At 39.6% G+C, this 26244-nt stretch overlaps 1 protein-coding gene across 1 annotated transcript in view; it reads left to right on the top strand.

The window, feature by feature from the left end:
• nfatc3a (nuclear factor of activated T cells 3a) overlaps nucleotides 1–26244 on the top strand; it is a 145150-nt gene that overhangs the window by 34015 nt on the left and 84891 nt on the right. Inside the window, exon 2 of the mRNA XM_056265442.1 lies at nucleotides 17375–18557. Within this exon, the coding sequence (XP_056121417.1) occupies nucleotides 17375–18557 (1183 nt within the window). The remainder of the gene's footprint in view (nucleotides 1–17374; nucleotides 18558–26244) is intronic.

Raw genomic sequence — 26244 nt, 5'->3', positions numbered from 1 at the left:
AGCCCTACATGCACCAAAACGGGTCGCTGTGAAAAGAGCTGTTTTTGAGGAGGTAAAAAGTGGAGTATCCCTTTAAGTTGTGTATGTGTAATGTGAATCTTTGTTCTTAATTTTTAATAACAAAGAAAATAATGACAAAGATAAAAATCTTCGCCACTTTGGCCCAAATGTCTGCAGTTTTTTTTTTTTTTTTTTTTTTTTGTTACCCAAGGCTTTGTTTTTAAAATAGGGACATTAGTTTGGCTGTAATGCTCAGTCACTTGCAAAATAGTAAAACCAACATGAAAGAATCGTGATAAAATCGTGAATTGTGATTTTCCTGGAAAAAAATCGTGATATGATATTTTTGCCATATCGCCCACCCCTAACTCAAATTCACATTTGTATCCAATGATCTTTATGCACAAACTTGGATTTAAGCTGAATGGGATTCTGAGGCTAGATTATTTAATCTTCTAGAGTAGACCAGTCTTTCCTTCCCTCACACTTGTTTGCGTTGTACTTACGGTCCCTCATTCTCCTCCGAGTCACTGCTTCACTTCCTTCCCCTTCTTTTGGTCCCAAAGGCACTGTTACACAATTTACCCTCGGGCCGTTGTGTGTGTGTGTGTGTGTGTCTTGAATGTGGTTGTGGCATTTCACAGATGAGGCTCTGAGACTTTTGGCGGCTAAGATGATGTGTATTTTGATTCACCTCAGCAAATATACTTTTAGTCATGTAAATGGCTGCATCCTCTGCTTAAAAGATGTAGTTTAGACCACAAAAACTTTTTAGTGTAATAGGTAGTAATGCGGAAAGTAAAATGCTAAAATCAGTGAACCTATTTGGCATCGCTCTTTGCAGCGCTAATTCTTAGTTTCCCGTTCCTTTTTTTTCTTTTACCTCTGTTTTTCTTTTTCCACTTTTTTTTTTGGCTGCAGTGAAACCAAAAGTGTTGCTGAAATAGTGGACTGTCTGTCAGCTCATCAAACTCTTTTGAATTCTTTTTGCTCTGGTAACCACTTTGAACTAAGGGGAAATCATCTGTTCAGATACAGTACGAACAGGCAAAAGGTACTTTTTATGATTCATAAAAAGAGGCGTGAGGCCTTTATTTACATTTATTATGGGTATTGTAAGCTGTTCTGTAATGCGAACTGCAATTGGCCAGATGTAAGATCTGAAACCAACTCTATTGCTTTGGTTATTTCGGCAGTGATTGACAAGGTTGGGACTAGATGAACCTTAGGTGTTCCCTCTGCCGGCTGAGCTTTGTTTATCCTGTAATGTTATCACAGCATGAGATGGTTTAATTAGGGAGCTTTATTTAGAAAGCAAACATACGTTTATGTTGGCTTAGTCTTCCATCACCTAGCACAGCGGACATCCGCAGCTTGTTGGTGATGTAACTGGCTGCAGAACTGGGGCCACAGCAGTGACTCGCCTTCACGGGGAAGAGGATGCAAAAAGCTAGTGAATGTTGCTAAAACAAAGAAACTGATGTAATCCTCCTTGAATCATATCATATTAAGTACATTACATTATTTAATAGGGCTGCCTGTCACTAACAATTATTTTGGTAATAGAGTCATCTGTCAATTGTTTTGACGATTAATCGAGTAATTCGATTTTTTTGTGGTAATAGAAATAGACCTAATTGAACAATTGGTTCAAATAAAGTATCAATCATGGTTTTATTGAACAACACTGTTAAAATACATAATGTAATATACACAATGTAAATAATCAACTTATGTACATTATGTATTATAACAAATCCCTGCAGATGGCGCCAACAATGGTGATGATTGTTGTTACACTTTACAGCAGATCAAATCTTTGTTTCATATTGGCCAAACAACATTTAATTCAAATGTCCACGTAATCTTTATTATTTGGCCACTTCTTTCTGAGTTTTTTTTTTCTTGAACAAGAACATGTGGACTGGACATCAAAACATGCAAATTTCAAGTGTGGGTTTAAACTTTTATTTTGAAATCACAATGAACAACAGTTCACACATATTGATGTATTCTCCTGTGTTGGCTTAGGTTTATAAATGATTTACGTTACAAATCTGGTGAAATGATGCACGTTGTTTTCCCAGATGAATATTATAAGAAACCCAAACTCGCAGCAGAGATGGAGTTTGAAACGCGCTCCATGCATGTAAATGATAACAGTGCAACACTTTGCAACACTTTGCATGAGTTCCCAAATGCACATTATTGGTAGTGGTATCCAAACAAACAGCGCATGCAGAGACTGAGTTTGTTTCAGCATTTACTGTGGAACGGAGCAGCTCTGAGAAACAAGTAACCTGCATGCATGTAAATTATTAAAGCGTCGCACTTCACCCTGAAACCTGCAGTGCATTTTGTTTATTTAACTGAATCGCATGATCGGATCCTTTGTGATTTCACAATAGCACTGTGCTATATTATGAATTTTAATTGGTTTTAATATATCGTGCAGCCTTTGAAAACGGTCTAATAATGCCGTTCATTGATTCCCGCCCATGGAATGAGGCACTTCCGGTATTTTACTGGTTACTCGACACAAGTAAATTGCAAAATCGAGCATTTTTTTTAAATCGAGTACTCAAATTTAATCGAGGAATCGTGACAGCCCTATTATTAACCCTGGTTAGAGAGGCAAAAATGGCATTGTTCATCTCATGGCTTATCTTTTTGAAACCTTACATAGATTTCATATTGGGACAAATTAAGTAGAAACATTTGTCCTTACAATGAACTCTCCCTGTATTTCATCTCTATAGAAGTATTTTGCTTTTGGGTGGTCAATGATTTAACCTTTTTTATCAACTTTTTTCAGGTATATTATAGGAAACTTTAAAGGAGTAGTTCACTTAAAAATGAAAATTATCCCATGATTTACTCACCATCAAGCCATCCTAGGTGAATAAGACTTATTTCAGGCAAATACAATCAGAGTTATATTAAAAAATGCCCTGGCTCTTCCAATCTTTATAATGGCAGTGGATTGCAACCATCAGATTGAAGCTCAAAAAAGTGCATCCATCCATTATATAAGAACTCCACACGGTTCCGGGAGGTTAATAAAGGCCTTCTGAAGCAACACGATGAGTTTGTGTAAGAAAAATATTCATATTTAAAACTTTATAAAAGTAAAATAACTAGCTTCCGGTAGGGATGTGACGGTGAGGATATTTACCACTGGTTAATCGACGTGTGACAACACCGGTATCACCGGCGGGGGCTTTTAAAGCGCTATTTAACCTGTTAAAAACGGACGCCCCCGATACCGGGAAAATGTAAAATGCGCGCGTTTACACTGGCATTCATAATGGTGCTGTCGTGCTGAGCAGCACTGTTTTGTTATTGTGCTCTGAGTTGGCGCTAATTTAAAAACAAAACTAACGTGCACGGTCGGCCGCACATGTCAACCGGAGTGGAGCGAGCAAAACAGAGCGAGAATTGTTCCATAGGAATAAACTGAAAACGCTCGCTCTGTTCTGCTCGCTCCGCCCCCGTTGACACGTGTGGCCGTGCACATTTTAGTTTCGTTTTCAAATTAACGCCAATTCGGGGTGGATTACTTGAATGGTTAGTTCGTTAGCCTATTATTCTTAATGAAAAACACAACAACAAAACAGTGCAATGACAAATTCGCTTAAATAGGCGCTTTTACATTTCGCTTTGACACCAAATATTCCGCAGTCACCTTGTCAGTCAGCTCCTGTTGCTGATCTGTGCGGCGACTCTCGTTCGGCTCATGATTTATTAAGCAGACATGTTCAGTTTAATAGTGTCTGTTCTCTAACTGAACTAAATGATTTTATATATATAAAAAAAATCAAATCGACAGTGGGGGGCGGTGCCGCGGTGGGCAAGAGATGTAACCGTTGTTGCTTCTGAACACCGGTAACACCGACTATAGCAAGCCTAGCTTCCGGCCAAACGAACATACGGATTCGACTTAAATGTAAAGCACAACTTATGCAAGTAATGCGACGTATTGCTGATATTTACGCTACGCCATGACGCACTACGCTACTTCCGACGTCACAAGTTGAGTAAGTTGCGCTTTATACGCAAGTAGACTGTGTATGGCTGTTTGGCTGGAAGCTAGAATTTTACTTTGTAGCGTGTTAAATATGAATATTTTTACTTACAAAAACTCATCACTTTGCTTCAGAAGGCCTTTATTAACCCCCCTGAGCCATGTGGAGTTCTTTTATAATGGATGGATGCACTTTTTTGAGCTTCAATCTGTTGGTTGCAATGGTTGCAATCCACTGCCATTATAAAGCTTGGAAGCGTCAGGGTGTTTATTAATATGACTCCGATTGTATTCGTCTGAAAAAAGAAAGTCATATACACCTATGGCTTGAGGGTGAGTAAATCATGGGCTAATTTTAATTTTAAAGTGAACGACTCCTTTATTTGCTACTCTAGAAATCAGTTTGGGAAATTATGGCACAAGCAAACCAAATGAAAAAACAAACAAAAAAACCCCCAGCCTCTTACAACTCGGTCTGATTAAATAAGCATCCAACATCGACTATAGACACACATATGTGCACACACTCGTATGCAAGCTTAGACAAAGGCAGAAACGCTCAGTTGTGCGCACACACTCCCGCTGTGTGTCTCGTTGTGTTCTTAAGCGGCTAGTTGTGCGCTACAGAGATGTCGGTGCTACAGGTGTGGGCTGCTCTGTGCGGTTTGCGTCAGAGACTCAGTGTTTAGAAGTGACGGCACTCTGCCAGCAGTTCTTAGAAGCAGGTTGTGTTAGGAGGCAGATTGTTCGGTCAAGCAAAAGCTCTTATTTAAAGTCTTCATCATTAATTTTTTTATTTATTTATAATGAATTGTTTGGGTTAAGGCCATTTGTACAATATAGGCTGATGTTTGATCTCTAAGAGAAACCTTTCGTTTGTGCGAATGTGTTCTACATAGGGAATTCCGGATTAGGTTGCACCATTTTTCTATGCATGATACACACTCACAAGCACTCAGGTCAGGACGTTGTGTAAGCAATTCAGGAATTTACCCTCTTTAAGGCAGGTACATGCATATCTTATAGGAGTTCACGCAGGCTCTCGGTTCAGTGAATAAATTCGAATTAAGGTATTTCATGTCGAAAATAACAGTGTACTTGTGCTTTTGACATTTTCACGGTGCCCTAAATCTTAATTCTTGAGTTATTATATGATTTTCACAAAGAATCAGCAAAACAAATGACTTGTGAGAGAAGCTAGGAAAACAAAACATCACGTGCAAGTAGGAAAATTGCAAGACTTGAAAATGAAGCCAAAATGGAAAATCGAAGCAGGACACTCTCAAATTAAGCTCGAGTGTTTAAAGGGTCATGAAACCCCAAACCAAATTTTCTGAGATTTTTACAGAGGTATGTGTGTTGAACACCATTGAAGACAATGTTAGCATCAGTTAGATTTAATAGTAGGGTTAAAATGGTTAAATTTGAGTTTTTTTCCGCTTTTTTCGTCTTCCGGGTTTAAAATCTTCATCGCAGGCTGTGACGTGGCAGAGCACAGTATAGTGCGTTGATGACTCATCGGTGTCTCATAATTATTAATGAGACTGAGTTTTCATATCCTATGAGAAGACAGCGTCTCTTAATTATTCATGACACCACGTGGATCTTTCCAATGACAGACATGTCAAACTGTGATATCGCGTAGTAGATGAGAGAGGCAATCATGGGACGCATGCAAGTGTTTGTTTTCGGGGTGCAAGGTTGAATATGTTTCCCCGCGATGCTGCCCGGGCTAGGCTCTGGCTCCGGGCGGTTGGTTTTCCATCAACCATGGACACATCTGAACGTGTGTGGCGCAAAAAAAATTTTCAAGAGAGCTTCGAGAATTGTGGACTTCGCCTTGTTGACAACCAATGCAGGTTGCGTCTTGCGATTGATACGGTACCAAGTCCCGAGGACTTTTCTATCCCTTCAGAGGTGTGTGTGTATGTGTGTCTAAAATGAGAAGTCAACCACCTCCACAGAGCCATCTTTATTATGGGGGTTCAGGGGGGGCGTAGATCTAGGCTATGCACGGAACGTTTTTTTTTAAGCGGAAAATTAATAATTTTCAAATATATGTATTTATAGTGTCTACAAACAACTATATATTTTATAATGACATTATAATTATACATGTAGCCTACATTAATATGTTCTCAATAGAATTACGATTACTGTAGGCTAATATTGCAGGGCATTCAGTTACTTTTGAAAGGACAATAATAAAGTGTCGTATTTCATAAGACTTTAACTTTGCCAGCTATAAAAAAAATCTAGCATTTCCTCACGTTTTACCAGTGATTTTAGTGACAGTCGATATGCATGGGATACTGGCGATGACAGTGATGGCCATACCACACCCCTTCTCACAGCCATCCACGCCCATTTAAGTTGCATTTTTTCAAAAAGATTGTGAGCTAGACTTGAGCTGAAAGAGGGGGGTTTCATGACCCTTTAAAGGGATAGTTCTCCCAAAAATGAACATTTTGTCATCATTTACTCACCCTCAAGTTGTTCCAAACCTGTATGAGTTTCTCTCTTCTGCTGAACACAAAAGAAGATATTTTGAAGATTGTCAGTAACCAAACAGTTGATGGGCCCCATTCACTTCCATAGTAATTATTTTTCCATACTATGGAAGTCAGTGGGGCCCATCAATTGTCTGGTTACCAATATTCTTCAAAATATTATCTTTTGTGTCAAGAAATTCATAAAGGTTTGGAACAACTTGAGGGTGTGTAAATGATGACAGAAATCGAGCGTAGCGTCAGTTCTGGCTGGTCACGTTAGTCAAGCTCGCATCAGCTGACTCTCAGCTGATCCACTCGACCTATAGGAATAGGACACCTATCACTGTATGGATATATAAGCTCCTTCAGTATTATCAGCAGCTATCGTGTTTCTCAGGAGCAAATTACCCTCCTCCATCCCCAGCTCTTCCTCTCGCCCAGTCAGGATTTGGCACTCTGATTACCCCTGAATCAGACAAAAATTCTCTAATTATGTTGTGCATTAAAATGAATTAATGATATCTGCAATACATTCACGTTGGTTCTGTTTTGTTTACCCTAAGGGGGGTTATTGCTGCTCTCCCTGCTCTTATCCATGCTAGGCTGCATGGATGCGCAGGGAGTTCTTGCCCAGAAAAGAACCATACCGCCAATCCTAACTGCATGCTAATTGTCAATCGTAGTTGACGATAGTGGTCCTGACAGAATTTTTATTTTTGTGTGAACAATCCCTTTAAATGTTGTTACACCCAAGTGATCTGTTTTCCTACAGTAACTTCTCAATAAACCGAAATGAGTGCCTGAAATAAGTGCATTCCTCAACCAATAAATCACCCAGATGTCATTGCTTCATCAAAGTCAAAGCACAGCACAGATAATTGCAGTTTAGGGCTTTTCACACTTTAAATGCCTAACCCTGGGTCAATCTAAACCCCGGTTAACCCTCTGGGGACCAAGGGTTTTTTGAGGCCCTTGGGATGTTTTGACATGCACTGACATTTGTGCTTTTTTCAGTTATTTATAAACATGTTAATGGCAAAGGTGTAAATTCACTCTATATAGCACAAACGGGGCTACCATAATCTGTGAGCAACATGTATGTACATGTTTGTATTTTTGAGAGAATATTATTTATGCATCGTTGTTGAAAAACTTAAAAATAAAATTTTCTGAAATAAGGCCACAAAACACATATTGATTATTTCTTCACAAGACTTTTGAAAATTGTATCACATAGCCTAGAATATTTGCTACAAAACTATGTGAGAATCATCCTGACTACTCATTCAGATAAGTCAATAAAGTCCATAATAACCCCATTACGAGGAGCCTTGCACAAAGAATGAGGAGATTTAAAAAAGAATGGCCTTTAGATTGTTTGGATTTATTTACAACACAACATAATCCAAAGATACACAACAAAGGACTGGTTTCTGGTTAAAATTGCTTTTTAATTATATATATATATACACACACACACTGCTTAGAATAAGTGAAAACACCCATGCTAAAGTTGACTAAAAAGAGGAATAAAAAATCTTAATGCCTTAATTTAAAAAAATGAGGAAAACTCCAACCTTTAGGGAAATTAATAATGTCCCTGAATTCTTTGTGAATGAATAATGTATCGCAAATAATTAAATGTTCTTCTTTAAAATACAGGGTGGATACGTCTGGACACTTCTATCACACACCCTTCACCATATAGACATGGTTTTATTTCAGTTCAAAGTTAGAGTTGGAAACATCTTGAAAAGAAAATAGTCTTTTTCCATAAATGTCTTAGTTTGATCATACATATTTCAAAGTTGAGGATTCATTATTTTTGAGGATTCATTGATTAGTTTATTGACAAAACATAAGCTTATTTGATGTCTTTATTTTGAAGCTTATTTGAAGCTCATTTGATGCTTATTTGATTTGAAAAACTTTATCCAAAACTATAAAGAAATGTTCTTTTATTTCGTCTGTAACAGTGCGTATCTGTCCGTTCATTCATTCATACACACACACACACACACACACACACACACACACACACACACAGAGAAACATGATTCACATTTAAACAGTATGCTATTTTTTCGTTTACAGACACTAACGTTATTCTATCTCGCGATTAGAACAAAGCACAAGCATAAAACACTTACAGTTCTCAGCTGAATCTGTCGCTCCTCCTCGAAGTGAAAATAAACCAGCACTTCTGTGGTAAATGTCCCAGGATTATTCCTCATAGCCGCGCAAGACGAATCTTAATCTGACTAAAAAATATTGTGTGTTTACAGCATTTGCCTGGGGGCGTTTATCTATTTTGCAAATGGCCTCAACACATTATCTTATGAATAGCGCGCTCTGCGAGTGGGTGTGAACAAATTAACGATAATGAGCTGAGACAGGAGAAACTGTACTTCTCTTTAGTTTCAGACAGATTACATTGCAGGAGAATATTTCTTTTAAATGTGAATTGTTTTATTTAAAAGTAGAAATTTAAAGCGTTCTTTAGACGTATGTTTCATGTTTGTGTGATAAGTATTAGCGGAGTTTCCGTTCATTTTCCAGACATGTTTCAGAAAGATTTTTGCGGAGACAGAGTGAGCTGAAAGCGCACCCTGTTTATTTTAGTTATTAAAAAAAAAAAAAAAAGGTTTTGATGTTAATGTGAGTGTACACAAAAAAAGAAGACCCTCTATAGTTTATAATCATGTATTGATTTTATTTATATGACCATAAATGACGGAGTATTTTAAGTCTATGTTGCTGCTATGTGAAAAGAAACAGCAAAACGCGCGGGCGCGTTCTTGGTCCCCAGAGGGTTAAACGGATTATTATTATTTATTTATTTATTTATTTTTTATTTATTTTTTCATGTTTCACACATCATACTTTACTCGGGGTTAACAATTAATACTGGGTATTCATAAACGGACTTTTCACACTGTACATTCCTAAACTCTGGGTTAAGGTCCTTAGTTGCATATTTGCGATGTCATTGATTGGACGAGCACAACACATGATCTGTCAACATAAAGGCTCTAGCATTGCATATCCTCATATTAGGCCTATATATTGCTGACTGTACTATCAAGTTTTTCCTGAATGGACTCTTTGGACTATGAAGTGAAACGTCTCTTCTTCACTCCAACTGACTCCGATTACTGTTTACAACACACGTTATTGTGATTATGAGGCATGTGATTGGCTGTCTGTTGCAAAGCATCCAGCCTTAACTTTCTAACACCACATTGTTTCACACTGTGCAAGTTTGACCACATGCAGGGTTAACACCGCAAATAAAACCCTGGGTAAAAAGCAGTGCTGACCCTGCTTTTAAATTACAAGTATGAAACGTTCCTCTACCCGGTGTTGAAAACGTGGTTTAGAACGATGAAAAGCCCTTTTGATGCTGATTCATCTACCACAGTGTTTCCCAAACCTGGTCCTGGAACTCCCCTTTCCCCCAACACTGTACATTTAACTGTACACTGTACATGCTTTTCTTATCTTACACAACCATTTCAGGTCTTGGAGTTTCTTCTAATGAGCTAATGAGTTGAATCAGGTGTGTTTGTTTAGGGAGACAGACATCTAAAATGTGCAATGCTTGGGTGGTTTGAGGACCAGGGTTGAGAACCGCTGATTAGGCCTGGGTGATACAACAGTATCTGTATTTATCAACGGTATACCTTTATCGTTAACAATAGAAAAAATGTTCGATATAACACTCGATAATTTCACTTAAAGCTGCAGTCGGCAAGTCTGGCAGATTGAGTGGACTTAGGCAAAATTTTTAATGTTTACAACTCTCATGCCCCTCCCCCACTATCAACGGATACCCTCCCATCGAGTTCGTGCTCGTCAGTGCGTGTGCACCAGGTTATCTGTGAACGCGCCCGTCTCATCAGCATCCATCAACACCATGGAGTATTTGGAGGTATGCTGCCCTGGCTAATCTACCGATAGATTGCAATTGCTAACGTCATTTATACTCTAAATGAGCTTACTTGATTTTTTAGTGTTTTGAAAGCGAGATACATCCGCCATCAATCTTCGTTACTGCGCGAACATTTCCGGCGTGTGCATGTGATTGTAACGTGCGCGAGGGGTGGCGTGTGCCCGATCTGTGATTGACAGTCAGATCTCACACCCCCCTGCGCTGATTGGACCCGATGATCCGGGAGCTGTTGATTTTTGCAAAACAAATAACACGCTCCAGGTGGAGTTAGATGCTCGGGTTTTTTTCTAAAACCACTTTATGTTGTTCTGTCGGATTATAGTGTCGATTTCACTGAATATGATCAAAAAAATGTTGCCGACGGCAGCTTTAAGATGTATTAATGTAAAAAGACATGAAACCACATAACGAGTTTGGTCCACCGTCCCTGAATCATAAACAGCCTATCAAATGCCTTGATAAAGTGCTATGAGTGACAAGTAAACAGCCAATAATTTAATGAGTTGCGTTGCTGTGGGAGGTTGCGCCATCGCCATGTGACATATTAGAACACACATGATTTCCATTACACGAGAGTAGATGTTAAAACTTCATGCTGATTTGTACTCGGCTTTCGCCAAGATAAGCAAAACTAAGACGTAGCTTTACAGTAAACTATGCTTCTCCATTCATTTACGCTTCTTTCCATATGGTGGTGTGACTCCCCTTCTGTCCGGCGTTAACGGCTGCAGTGTACTTGGCGCGTCAGCACACGCGACGGCTGCAACTACAGGACCAGCACGACAACCGTCTGGATTGAGCCGAGTAGGGGACATCTCTAGGGTCTTCAAGTGGGCACCTTCCGTCCTCAGTGTTTCGTCGACTAGCCCACGACACCTCAAGAGGGCTCGACAGTGACTCTGGCGTCCCAGAGTCACCCCCCTCCGTCCCCCACTCAACTCAGCCCAGCTTACTGACCTTTACATCCCTCCTGCTGCTGAGACCTAACCACAATCTCACAATCTCTCCGCAACCCAACCATACGCGCCAACCCGTTTGACTAAGGCTGTCGAGCCCCACTGGTGCGTTAATATGCAGTTTCAGTGGCAACGGTTCCGTATGGCATACCACCTACCGCAAAACACAATATCTGCCCAACCACCCGTCATTCACGCAATATACACAGGAACGTAATGACTGTAAATGCTATACAACCTATACAAATAAACCAACTGACTCTTCAAGTTTTCAAGAATTCTACGAAACCGTAGCGTGGCGGCCTGTACCCAGCCAGCCAGAATATTTCCGTCTCAACCACAGCCAGTTGCTGCTCCTTTCTGCTGCTTCAGATAAGTTCTTTACTGTGCGACGCAACTCTTGGCCACTGAATCCGACGTCTCTGAGGAACCGGGTTATACAGTGTGCCACAAAACCTCGACAATCCACTTCCACTTGATAAACCTGGACTCTCCATCCTCGCTGTTCTGCTTCAGTGGCCAGATGAGCATACCGCAGTTTCTTCCTCTCATATGCCTCATCTACCGCATCCTCCCATGGCACTGTTAACTCTATCAGTTGAACAATGCGTGCTGATCCAGACCACAAAACAATATCTGGTCGTAGGTTAGTGGCAATCTCAGGTGGAAAATAAGCCTTTGATCAAGATCAGCCAGCATCTTCCAGTCCCTAGCACCTCCCAGTTGTCCTGGGCGAGAATTGGTGTTAGCACCTTTTCTTGGTGGTTGCTCGCCTGGGCGGAGGAATATTGTCTTCTGCGTGTAATGACAAACTCACGCAAAAATGGATTCCGTGCCTGCCGGCGATGGGGAGATTATGAATAAAAAACGAACATGGATTAATTACTACGATCCCTATACTTGACATCGCACATCCTGCGATGTGACTATCACGGATGTGCACATCGCGATATCGATGTTAAAACTATACATCGTGGAGACCTACTTTTGCTTGCTGACATGATTTCCCTCTCAATCCTGTATCTGATATTGATGTCTTAAACCACACAACATGCACACAAACACACAGACACACTGCAGCAGGTAGGGACAGTTGGACTCACCTCTGGGTGACTTTATTGGTGAAAGCCTGTGTATTAGGAGTGTCACAGACTGGGCAATGCATTGAGTGCTTCTCAGCGCACTGCAGTGATTTCCCACTATTATTAGCTTAGGAACAGCAAAGCCTCTTAGGGCTCTTTATTTAACCAGATAGCCAGTCTGATGTGGATCTGAACAGCAGGCAACACTGAGACTCCTCTCCTCATACTGCAGATCAGTTGTACTTTCCTCATCATAGATTATATTATACGGCATGCCATATTAGTCATGATTCTACACTTTTGCAGTTTCCCCCATTTTCTTCCAGCAGATGGTTCTGGGTTGATCTGGGTCAGGTTTTCTCTCACTGACGTTCCCAGCAGATGTAAGGTAGCAGGAACTGTGTGTGTGTGTGTGTACAAGGCAACAATCATCTTCAAGTATGCAATGTATTTGTACTGCACACAGATAAAATACGACAAAGTTTGGGGTTCAGTAAGATTTTTTTTTTTTTTTAAAGAAATTAATACTTTTATTCAGCAAGGATACACTAAATTGATTGAGAGGTTCTGTAATACATTTAACAAAATATTATACAACTTATCTAATGTACAAGATCTATTTCAAATAAATGCTGTTTTTTTTATTAACTTTCGATTCATCAAATAATCCTGAAGAAACGTATCATGGTTTTTACAGAAATATTAAGCGGCTCTTTGATAATAATATATATTTGCCATCACATGAATAAATTCAGAGCACTTACAGTAATCGCTGCTGGTTTTCCACACTTTTCCACTTTTAGATGATGCAGATGTCACAATCACATTACAGTATTTATCTTTATCATGTGAGCTGAGGGCCAGTGGATGCCCATACTGCTTTCATCATGATATTCATTAGCTCCGCTAGGGAGTCTGAAAGGTCTTTTGGGGAACAAGCCGTTCTTGGAGAGGTAGTTGTGTTGCTCATCACTCATTTTCTGTTAGTCTGTTTTCTCTTTCTCTCTCTCTCTCTCTCTCTCTCTCTCTCTCTCTCTCTCTCTCTCTCTCTCTCTCTCTCTCTCTCTCTCTCTCTCTCTCTCTCTCTCTCTCTCTCTCTCTCTCTCTCGCTCTCTCTCTCTCTCTCTCTCTCTCTCGCTCTCTCTCTCTCTCTCTCTCTCTCTATATATATATATATATATATATACACACAAACACATATAATATATCTTTGTACAAATTAAAAAGCGTGTAAATGGTTTGAACTGACTCAATGCTCTATTGGTGAGTCTTCAAAGCTGTAATTAAGAGCTTTGTAGAACATCTAGAAAACTGAGGAAGGCCTAACAGCATATTTACTTTTAGCCTGACGCAAATGCTTTTGTTCTTACAAATAATGTGCTGAGAAGAAGCATAGGCTGTCTGCTCCCTTCCTTCACATACCTCTACTTTGAGAAGCAGGGTAGGGACTATCTCACCACATTTTCTGTTTCAGATCATATAGGTCATAAACGGGGACTTCTGTCATCTGAAATTGTATGATCGTCATGTTTTTTAATGCATTATACTTTCTAAAAGGGTGTTCAATGAATAGACTATTGTAATGTTTTATAACTGTGGTTATAATTATTGCTGAGATCATACATGCATTATAAGGTGCATTAAAAATAAAAGTGTTAGTAAAGTGTTACCCTATTATTGTTGTTGTTGTTATTTTTATTATTATTACAAAACCAAAATATTTTATACTGATTGGCTAGGCTATAGAAAGGATTGAATGACTACAAATTTCTGATGAAACGGGACCTGGTGAAAGCCAAAAGATCCAGCTCTCTGTGGGGCATTTTAGAGCGAGGCTGAAACACTTACAACTAAATAAAAATTAATTTCTATGTCCATTTTATATTGAAGCACACCCATAGCATTACAATACATGTCTCAAGCATCTCTTTACATGTCCGATCTGAGCCTTATATCAGACTCAAATCATCAGCCTGCTTTTTCACTGCTCCCAATGCTCAGCTTTTAGTGCCTTTTTTCTCCTTTATTTTATCCCTCCATGACCATTGCATTTATTCATAGCGTTATGCTAATGAACTGGCAGTCAGCGTATGGTGGATTAATCAAAGCCTCCTTTGCAGCAAAAATGAATGAAATTTCAGAATGAAATTGTGAGTAAAAGAAAACATGGGTTTTGCCTTTGCCGATTATCTCTTGGATTGGAAGATCGCTGTAGTAGAATGTTATTCTGAACATGTTTTAGTTCTTATACTGCAGTGTGTGTGTCAGACTGATAGACTGAACTCCCAGTGGTCTGTTTCCCGCGGGGTCAGAGTTCACAGTTGGATTGGCATGTTGAGTCTTGTGTGACATGTAGGTTTGTCCCCCTTCCTGTCTCTCTAGCTCTGTCATCACAAATAGGCATGTCTTATGACAGGGAGTGTGTGGAGCATCTATAAATAAATTGATCAGATGGAGAGGAATAGAGAGATGAGAAATGGGGTAGAAAAACATAAAAGAGAGAAAAATAAAACTGAGTCAGTCAGTCAAAAGAGAATAGAGAGAAAGAGTGAGAGAAAAGTCATGATGACTTCATTTACATTCATTACATGCATGTATTAAGCTAATGCTTTTCTCCCAAAGCAGGATACCAGTGGGGAATCAAGATAATATTTAAAGGAGCTGTATGTAAGATTGTGGCCAAAACTAGTACTGCAATCACTTTGAAATTACTGTAGAGTGGTGTATCCCCTCCCCCTCCTCCCTGACTCGAGGTTGCCAGATCGGCTGCAGGATCCAGCAGGAACGTGATGAGCTGCAGCTGTGGTAATTGAGCAGAGCTGGCAACCCGGATGTCGCAACACTACTGACTTCGTGATTGGTAGATAGGTGGAGGGTGGAGCATCAGACCAAAACACAACATGACAACATCAACATCAGTTGAGGGCTGCAACTGCACTTTTTAAATGACAATATCCTGGCCAGACTACTGTTGTCAGTGATATAAGTATTTGAAATAAACATGATTTCTTAATGTCTAGTGACATTTCAGGGCCATTTTATGATTAATTGAAATACATTTCTTACATACAGCTCCTTTAACAAGACCTGATTGCGTTGCATTGTGAAATCGCAACGCTGTTTCTTTGACTCTGTAGGGCTGAATGCAGCTTGTAGAAACACATCTCACTGACTGCTCACTGCTGTCTGGCCCTGTCAGGTTCCCTCTGCCCAGTCACTGGAAGCTCATCAATAACCTTTAATAGACCACAGGCACAATATGCTCTGTGGGTGTGTGTCTGTACAGTATTAGAGCATAATAGCCATCTGTGTGTGTGTGTGTGTGTGTGTGTGTGTGTGTGTGTGTGTGTGTGTGTGTGTGTGTGTGTGTGTGTGTGTGTGTGTGTGTGTGTGTGTGTGTGTGTGTGTGTGTGTGTGTGTGTGTGTGTGTGTGTGTGTGTGTGTGTGTGCGAGCTGGCGTTATTAATAAGGTCGGTCTATGTGGTGACAGGCCGAAGCATACGCCTATGTGCGAATTTGTTTTCCGTGTGTTTTTTGCGCACGTACTGAGATAGATGACATGTGCACGGGTTATTCCTCTCTGGATTTGAGCCCATCTGTCACCCCACCCAAAATTCTCCCCATTGACTAACCCACCGGCTCTGTCTCATTATATCCGCTTCTAAATGGATCAGACTCTATGGATCTCTCTCTCTCTCTCTCTCTCTCTCTCTCTCTCTCTCTCTCTCTCTCTCTCTCTGTTCTTCTCACCCCTTCCCCTTGCGCTGATACTGAGATATCAGTACCGTTTGTGCCATAACACTCTTATTGTTAACCTGTTGCTAGTGTTGTAGTGTCTACAGATTCCCCAGTGGCTTGTTTGCAACTAGCCCAAGTCTTTCCTTTTCAAGGCTATCAGAACAGCAGTCCAATAAAGGAGAGAGAGAGAGGAGAGAAAATAGCCTGTTCTCTTTCATCTCCCTTATCAGTAGACAGACGCAGACCTTGAAGTGCCTCAATAGACAGTAATTATTTATGTGTTAGTTATACAAGCAATTACACTGTAAACTTCGGTAAACGTTATGCAGTTTCTGTGAGTGACTTCTTTCATGCACACTTCCTGTCTATGCTGGTACTGAGTACCATAGTTCTGGTTTTCAGGCCCTAATGTCCATAAAACTGTATCACTGCATTGCCACTGAAAAGGGGTGCAGGAAACTACAATGACATTTTTTTACTGGTCAACAATCATATCACCCACCTCTTGTGTAAATATAAGCCATTTTTACTTTTTAATATTTAATATTTTGCATTTAATATTTTTTTATATGTATGTGACAGTTAAGTATATGGGACATTAAAGGCCTGTTCACTGCAACTCAAATGTTCTGCACAAAAATTTGGTTTTGATTTTTGCATGCGATCTGTCTGTTTAGACTTATGCGACAAAAATCTTTTGCAGACGGACTGAAAGACAATGCAAATTCACTCTCTGACAGTAGGTAGCACAAATAGAAAAGCAGAAATACAGCCCTTTACAAGGGCAGCAGTGCACAGCTTTATGTTTCTAACACCCGCTTGTCATGAAGAAGAAAGGAAGTCAAATAGTATTTACATGTTTTTTAACAGCCCTTCAGATTGTTGTATTAATTATGGTGTTGATGAAGCAACGGCAAATACAAGAGTACAAAGACAAACAAGCCGGTTCCAGACTCTTCCTCTGCTTTTCATTGTTACTAAGCAAAATAGTCTGTTTGTGAGCACCACCAAGTCATAGTTTTTGCAGCTGCAGCTGCTCTGGGCATGTAGCTTTTTCCACAGTCTGTAAAAAACTGTTGCATTGACATCATGTATTGTTTTTGATTTGTGTTGTTTTGTTTTATTTTCAGATCTAGAAACGGATGATAACACCTCATTTTACATCCTCAATGTTGGCCAACCTCCTTTACTGGTGAACCAATCACACGGTCTCCAGCGGCATGGATGCCCGCCCCCAGCCCAACTCATTGCCACCTCCCCCTCCCTGCAGGCCCACCAAAAGACCTATGAGCAAAGCTATGAGCATCAGGACTCTAAATACACGTCCACAGGGATGGGTGGAGGAGGGAACGGCCCACCAAAGGCCTTTGAATGTCCCAGCATCCAGATCACCTCCATTTCCCCAAGCTGCCAGCAGGAGATGGAGGCCAGCGACGATGAGATGAGAGCAAAGGGTCCGGATGGAGACTACCACGACAGACCTCTGTCTCGAGACCACCTATACCTGCCTCTAGATCATTCGTATCGAGATTCGTCCCTGAGCCCGAGTCCATGTAGCAGCCTTTCCTCACGAAGCTGGTTCTCAGACGCATCGTCCTGCGAATCCATCTCACATGTGTACGATGATGTGGATTCGGAACTAAATGAAGCAGCGGCGCGTTTTACCCTGGGCTCACCGCTCACTTCGCCTGGCTGCTCTCCGCAGGCTGGACCACAGGACGAAGTATGGCAACAGCAGCAGCAGCATCATCATCATCACCAGGCCTTCACTCACTCCCTTTCTCATTCACACGGCCATTCTCTCTCGCCCCGCCAGTCGCCCTGTCATTCGCCCCGTAACAGCGTCACAGATGAGAACTGGCTGAGCCCACGTTCACCTTCACGGCCCTCTTCGCGCCCGACATCGCCCTGTGGGAAGAGACGCCACTCCAGCGCTGATATATGCTGCCTGGGCTCTTTATCACCCCATCACTCCCCGACTGCCACTCCCGGCCCCTCTCCCAGGGGCAGCGTGACTGAAGACACCTGGATAGGAAGCCCATCCATGGGTATGTCCCCTTTCCAATGTTGTCCCTCTGAGGCTGACATCCCCTCCAAGACCAGGAAGACCTCCCAGGACTGTACAGCAGCAATCCAGCCAGGGAAGGGCGACGTGGGCATGGATGATTCTGGGAATGTATCTCCTTTGCTTGACTCACCTGGTGAGGATGCCATGCACGGATTAAAGAAGGATGGATCTGGAGAGCAGTTTCTTGCTGTCCCATCTCACTTCACATGGAACAAACCCAAACCAGGACACACACCTATTTTCAGGTAAACCCCCTCCTCTGCTTTGAAGAGACACAAGTAAGAGTAACCATTATAGAGTTCAGGTATAAAGCTCTATAATGCTTCTTTCTTACAGGTGTTCATGTGTGTAGACATTAGCTCTTTTCTCAAAACTTAGAGGGTTGTATGCTACATTGTCAGTGGCCTTGTAAGGCAGCATCTAAACTGACAGAGAACATCATGTGACTGATTTGGCAGTAACTTTTTTTTAATGGTCAGTCACATGCACAAATAGGCTAGTGCTCATTACACGCATAGGAGACTCAACTTTCAGTTAGACATGGCCGATACCAATAGTTATTTTTGTTTTATCTTATGTCTAATAAGCAATAAATGGCAGATATTAAAAAATCGTATAATATTTGGACTAAATAAATAAATAAATAAAACAAAACACACAAAATCTGTAATTTTAAATGCTACAAGTCATTTAAGGCATCACAACTATATAAAATACAATAAGTATGGATAATCATTATGAGATTTGCTAATGATTACATTTAACAGTGTTTTTAAATATTAACTCTGAGTGTTTGATGATGGCAAAGGAAATCCAAATGTAAAAATATGGGGGATTTCAATACCGATAAATTTATATGAACTAAAAGAAAAATTTATAATGATTAATCACTCCTAACATTTAGAATTTGGAATCATAAGTACACAGATGTTGAATCATAACAAAACACTATGTTGTTGTGGAAACAACATAAAGACTGTATTTAAAATATCTGACATTAGCATTTACTTCAGGGAGTGAAAATATGGATACTGCGTTAATTATTTCTAACATGTTAGACAGCAAATATTAATCTTTGGCGCCAACTCGTTATTTTTCCTTCAGCCCTAATTAAAATATTTTTAATATCAGCTGATAACTGGTGTTGTACCTTTATATTGTGCATCCTTACCCCAACAGAGTTTAGCTTGTTGCTAAGCTAAAAATGCAATATTATAAGCACAAAAATCACACAGGGCATATAAAAATACTGACTATGGAAATAGCCAACTTTTAAATAGAGCTACAGCTGTTTTTAGGACAAAACAACATTAAGACATTCTTCAGTATATTATCTTTTATGTTCCACAGTAGAAAGTCAGAATGACATGAGGATGAGTACGGTAAATGATCCCTTTAAACGTGGAGAACATATGTGATGCTGCTTTCTAATTTGGCCAAAAACAATCTTAGAAGGCAGCATGATTATCCCTTTATTTCAGAAGCATGTCAGTGATGGCTTCCAAAAATTTCTAGGTATGTAGCGCACTACATTTAGAACAGAGCTAACCCTCTGGTATTGTTCATTTGGGAGTCATGCTTGTGGTGTTCACGTTCAAAAGTGGCCGAATTGCTGAAACATAACTTTTTTTATTTTCAGTAAAATCAATGTAATATGTATTATAATATCAATGTAATGTTCAATAATATTTTCCTTTTTTTATTTTAAGAGAATTTTGTTAATAATAATAATAATAATATTTATGCAATAATTATGGACAGTTTTTTCCCATTGTAAATAATACGAAATAATTGTAAAAAATATGTATTTTTTCATGTTAAAATAGTCCTTTAAAATCCAATTTTTGAAGGCAGATTAGTGTCATTTGGTGGTAGCAAAAAAATGAAAAAATCCTATAGATTCTTATATAGCCTAGCTATACGTTTATAAAGGGGCTTGTACATTCTATAATTGATTTAAACATAAAACCTTACTTTTATTAGGTTGAGGATTTTGCTATATATTTAGATATTTCTCAAATACTAGGTTTTTGAAATGTTGATTTGAGGTGTCAGTTTTTCCATTAATTTTTCTACAGTTAAACCGGAACACAGAAAGACATTTTGTTACATATAACATCAAAATTCAATAAAAATGTAACAAATCTAAAAGGAATTCTTTATCAGAGATTGTGTAGCCTAAGTGTGTGTAAGGGAGTGTGTGTTTTGTACTCTTGATGTTTTCTAGTGTAACCCCTTCCTTGATGTCTGTTTTTTTTACTGCATTGTGACTAAATTATTGATTTTATTTCACACATTTGCAAGAACTTGCTTTGTGTTACAGTCACACCAGTTCATTTGGGATTGGGGTGGGTGGAGTGAGTCTATTTTGCACTCTTGATATTTTAGAGTGTCACCCCTTCACTGCTGTGTACTTTTTTTGGCATTTGTGGCTGATTTGTAAAAATGTTTCATAATTTTCTATTTCCCATTAATAACACTTACACAAGTATGACTATTTTTTTTTACAACCATTTAGCTTTTTTGAATCAAGTGTACTTTTTTTTTTTTTTTTTGTCCCATAGTGACTGCCACAAAAGTCACCGAGCTTCGTACCATTCCGATGAAGTAGCTATTTTAAAAAATTCGAAACGTTTTTTTTTACAAAGCATGTAGAAGTCTGTAATTTTTATCATAGGTACTCGTCAACTGTGAGTGACGGAATCTAAAACAAAAATCCAGAAAATCACATTGTATGATTTTTAAGTAATTCATTTGCATTTTATTGTATGACATATTTGATACATCAGAAAAGCAGACCTTAATATTTGGTACAGAAACCTTTATTTGCAATTACAGAGATCATATGTGTCCTGTAGTTCTTGACCAGGTTTGCACACACTGCAGCAGGGATTTTGGCCCACTCCTCCATACAGACCTTCTCCAGATCCTTCAGGTTTCAGGGCTGTCGCTGGTAGAGGTCGACCGATAGTGGATTTTACCGATACCGATATCTAGGTTTGACCGTACATGCCGATAACCGATAATTCAACCGATATTTTTTTTAATGGATACTGGATTAAAAACAAACATCATACTCACAATAAAACAGTGCTGAACTGAAATGTGCTCAATTAAATAAATAAATATGAATATATTAACTTTATACAGAAAATAATTTAAACATTAAAATATTACAGGTTTCGTTAGCTATAACCTAGAAACATATGTACATTTCATAGGTAACACTTTGCAAGTCCCATTTGTAAACAAGGATGTATTAACTAGCTTTCATGAATTATATGCATAATGCAATATACCTTTTTACTGCATGTATTAATATGAGCAATACAATTGTACCTTTATCATTCATGTTAGTTCATTCACAGTACATTAACTAAGGTAATAAAAGATAAAATAAGAATTAAAACTCAATTTCAAATGCATTAGTAAATGTTGATATTAACAAACTACCGTAACAATGAATAATTCTTCTACAACTTGTATTAACCTTATTTAATGCTAAAAATGCAATGTTATTGTAAAGTGTTACCATTTCATATGATTCCAAAGAGTCGTGCTTAAAGATGGCCATTAAAATGTAATAAAGACCTGTATTATGTATACGTAATATAGCCTATAGTCTCTCACTTTATTTGCTTCTATATTTTAGAACACTTGATGATTATCTAATCAAAAATAACAAGATCTATTGTAGTGATTAAAAAGATCTTAAATCGAACGCGTTTCTGATTAGTTTACGTTTCTGTCGGCTGCATGAACATATCAATGTTGAGAAAGCAATCACGTCACTAGTTTTAAATATGCAACTTCGTCGGCTAATGAACGCATAAAAGTGACCAGCCGGATAAAAATAATGCAAATAGATTGTAACAATTGCGCCATAAAACATTTGGGTCAGGTCTGCGTGTGTTTTTGTCACATTGCATTAACGGTTGACTGAGGTAATGTTAGAGTCCTCACAGCCTCGACGGCAAACTACTGTTCTTTCTCTGCTGATGCAGCATCTAGTCAACAAATGAATTAATTTGTAATGATATGGCAATATGTAGCTACTTTAGTGTTATGTATTCATACCGTTTTGCTGTCGGTGTTGCGCTCTCGCTGCGTGTTCTCTCCATGCTGCGCGCTGCCTCACGTGTTAACGTAAACAACTCAGCCAGTGATAGTTTGTTATTTGTCCTCTAGAGGCCGCTCTCACTCTGTATAATGCCAGCAGTCTCTTCTATTCTGAGCGCTCTCGTGCTGTGTAATGACCGCGCGCACTTCTCAGCCGCTCCAGCAACGGACGCAACCCGGAAAAACTATCGGTGTGGATTTTTGCCGATAACGATAGTTCCACCAAACAACTATCGGTGCCGATTAATCGGCAAAACCGATGAATCGGTCGACCTCTAGTCGCTGGGCAATATGGACTTTCAGCTCCCTCTAAAGATTTTCTATTGGGTTCAGGTCTGGAGACTGGCTAAACCACTCCAGGACCTTGAGATGCTTCTTACGGAGCCACTCCTTAGTTGCCCTGGCTGTGTGTTTCGGGTCGTTGTCATGCTGGAAGACCCAGCCACGACCCATCTTCAATGCTCTTACTGAGGGAAGGAGGTTGTTGGCCAAGATCTCGCGATACATGGCCCCATCCATCCTCCCCTCAATACGGTGCAGTCGTCCTGTCCCCTTTGCAGAAAAGCATCCCCAAAGAATGATGTTTCCACCTCCATGCTTCATGGTTGGGATGGTGTTCTTGGGGTTGTACTCATCCTTCTTCTTCCTCCAAACACGGCGAGTGGAGTTTAGACCAAAAAGCTCTATTTTTGTCTCCTCAGACCACATGACCTTCTCCCATTCCTCCTCTGGATCATCCAGATGGTCATTGGCAAACTTCAGACGGGCCTGGACATGTGCTGGCTTGAGCAGGGGGACCTTGCGTGCGCTGCAGGATTTTAATCCATGACGGCGTAGTGTGTTACTAACGGTTTTCTTTGAGACCATGGTCCCAGCTCTCTTCAGGTCATTGACCAGGTCCTGCTGTGTAGTTCTGGGCTGATCCCTCACCTTTCTCATGATCATTGATGCCCCACGAGGTTGCATGGAGCCCCAGACCGAGGGAGATTGATCGTCATCTTGAACTTCTTCCATTTTCTAATGATTGCGCCAACTGTTGTTGCCTTCTCACCAAGCTGCTTGCCTATTGTCCTGTAGCCCATCCCAGTCTTGTGCAGGTCTACAATTTTATCTGATGTCCTTACACAGCTCTCTGGTCTTGGCCATTGTGGAGAGGTTGGAGTCTGTTTGATTGAGTGTGTGGACAGTAGGGCTGCAACTAACGATTATTTTAATAATCGATTAATCTGTAGATTATTTTTCCGATTAATCGGATAAAAAAAAGAAAAAAAAGAAAAAAGCATTCATTTCCAACCCTTTATTCAAAAACAAAACTAACAGTGCAAAAAATCCAGTGCAAAAAAAGGCTAACACACAAAAAAAACACATGTATGCTTTACATTTGCCAAATATATAGGCTTTTTAAAAATGTATAAAAAATAAAGAAAAATACAAATCAGAAAACTTAACAGAATTTGTTTGAACGTCAGAACTTGTTCTCTACACTACACTCACACACACTCACAAACTCTCACACTCAGAAGCACACACTTACAAACTTGTGTTTTGTTTTGTTTTTTGTCAAAGATGTTATAATCTTTAACAAAATGTTTGACATTATTCGACAAGCAAATGCACACAAAAGACAAGTCTCGCGCAGTCGGATAATAGGTAATAATAATAGCAATAATAATTATAACAGAAGATAATATCTCTAGTCTATCCTAATATTAATTATAAATACAATGTATATAAAATGTAAATACAATATTAAATAATATAAAAAACAAATACAATGGATTGACCACCTCATATGGTGTGTAAGGTATTTTGCAGCTCATCCTTTCCGAGCACATAGTTTCTCTGAGTCGTTTAGAGTAAAGATTGAAAAATTCAGTGCTGCAAATTGTGGAAAAAACATTCCCCTTGTAGTGGTACTTGGGACAGACAAGAAAGTGTTTTCATCTTCTGTCTATCTGATTCAAATCAGTCTGCTAATTCAGTGGTAAGAATTTAATTGTTGTTTTTATTTTTATTGTTGTCCAATTATCGAACTTCCATGCCTCTTATATAGTAATTATATATAACTATGTAGTATGTACCAATTTACTAATGCTCAGACACACTCGGTCTCTCGCGCGCTCACTCGCGGAGTTCGCTTCGCCTTTGTCCAGGCGCCTCATAGATCTACTCCGCTCCGCGCTCAACTCAACTCAACTAGACCCACTATAGACTAAAGCTCAATGCTGTGCCAACTTCATCAACTCTGCCATAGCACTCCCATCTGTTAAACCAGTCAAGCTTTTAGATATTTCTACTGCTGCTGACTAATAGAGCAGTCAACACACACACACACACACACACACACACACACACACACACACACACACACACACACACACACAGGTCCAATGGCAGACAGCAGAGCTCTGAGCTCATATAACAGGGATCAAGTATCATCTCTCTTTTGTTTGAAGGTACGGCCATAAAGATGTTAGTCAACACTGCTCCTACATGTTGCTTTGCTGAACGTTTCTTGACATGTTTGTGAGAAAGAGGTTGTGTGACTCTCTGCTTTTTCATATGTGACTGTTTTGCTGTACGTGAAACCAAGTGTGTTTACTATACATTGTGGATTATAAATGAATGACCCTGACTGAGTTAAAAAGTGTGTTGTGTTGGTGCGGTCGATAACAGAATGACTGTGGGTAGGGACACATTTGCGACCCACAGCCACACGCTCTCTTTACTGATTTATGGTGACAGAGGCCAGGGCACACACATAGGCGTCTTCATCTGACTAGCACACACACATACACACAACCATTATCTGATGCTCTGATATGGATAGCAGACACAATTATAACTCTTGGTGTTCATTGGCTCACTCAACTACCTCATGCTACTCTAAATGTATATTAGCCCTCTGGTGTTGCTCTTTTATTATACAGTGGGGAGATCAAGTATTTGATACACTGCCGATTTTGCAGGTTTTCCCACTTACAAAGCATGTAGAAGTATGTAATTTTTATCATAGATACTCTTCAACTGTGAGTGACGGAATCTAAAACAAAAATCCAGAAAATCACATTGTATGATTTTTAAGTAATTAATTTGCATTTTATTGCATGACATAAGTATTTGATCACCTACCGACCAGTAAGAATTCCGGCTCTCACAGACCTGTTAGTTTCTCTTTAAGAAGCTCTCCTGTTCTCCACTCATTACCTGTATTAACTGCACCTGTTTGAACCCGTTACCTGTATAAAAGACATCTGTCCACTAGGGCTGCAACAACGAATCGATAAAAATCGATTATTAAAATAGTTGGCAACGAATTTCATTATCGATTCGTTGTGTCGCGCGATTATTACGCCAGTCCATAATTCGCAGAGATGTTTGAGTATAAATAAAAAAAAGTTGAGTTGAGCGCGGAGCGGAGTAGATCTATGAGGCGCCTGGACAAAGGCGAAGCGAACTCCGCGAGTGAGCGCGCGTGAGACCGAGTGTGTCTGAGCATTAGTAAATTGGTACATACTACATAGTTATATATAATTACTATATAAGAGGCATGGAAGTTCGATAATTGGACAACAATAAAAATAAAAACAACAATTAAATTCTTACCACTGAATTAGCAGACTGATTTGAATCAGATAGACAGAAGATGAAAACACTTTCTTGTCTGTCCCAAGTACCACTACAAGGGGAATGCAGGGATGGAAATTAACTTTTTTGTCCACCGGCCACTGTGGTGGGTGGATTTCAAAATCTACCAGCCACTCAATGTTTTTACCAGCCACTTTCTTGTTTTTAACCGACAATGTGTAACTG

The sequence above is a fragment of the Rhinichthys klamathensis genome, unplaced genomic scaffold (genome assembly GCF_029890125.1).
Source record: "Rhinichthys klamathensis goyatoka isolate OS25496 unplaced genomic scaffold, OSU_Roscu_1.1 h1tg000232l_1, whole genome shotgun sequence".
NCBI lineage: Eukaryota > Metazoa > Chordata > Actinopteri > Cypriniformes > Leuciscidae > Rhinichthys > Rhinichthys klamathensis.
The sequence above is the reverse complement of the archived record's forward strand: the minus strand, read 5'-3'. Positions and strand labels throughout refer to the sequence as shown.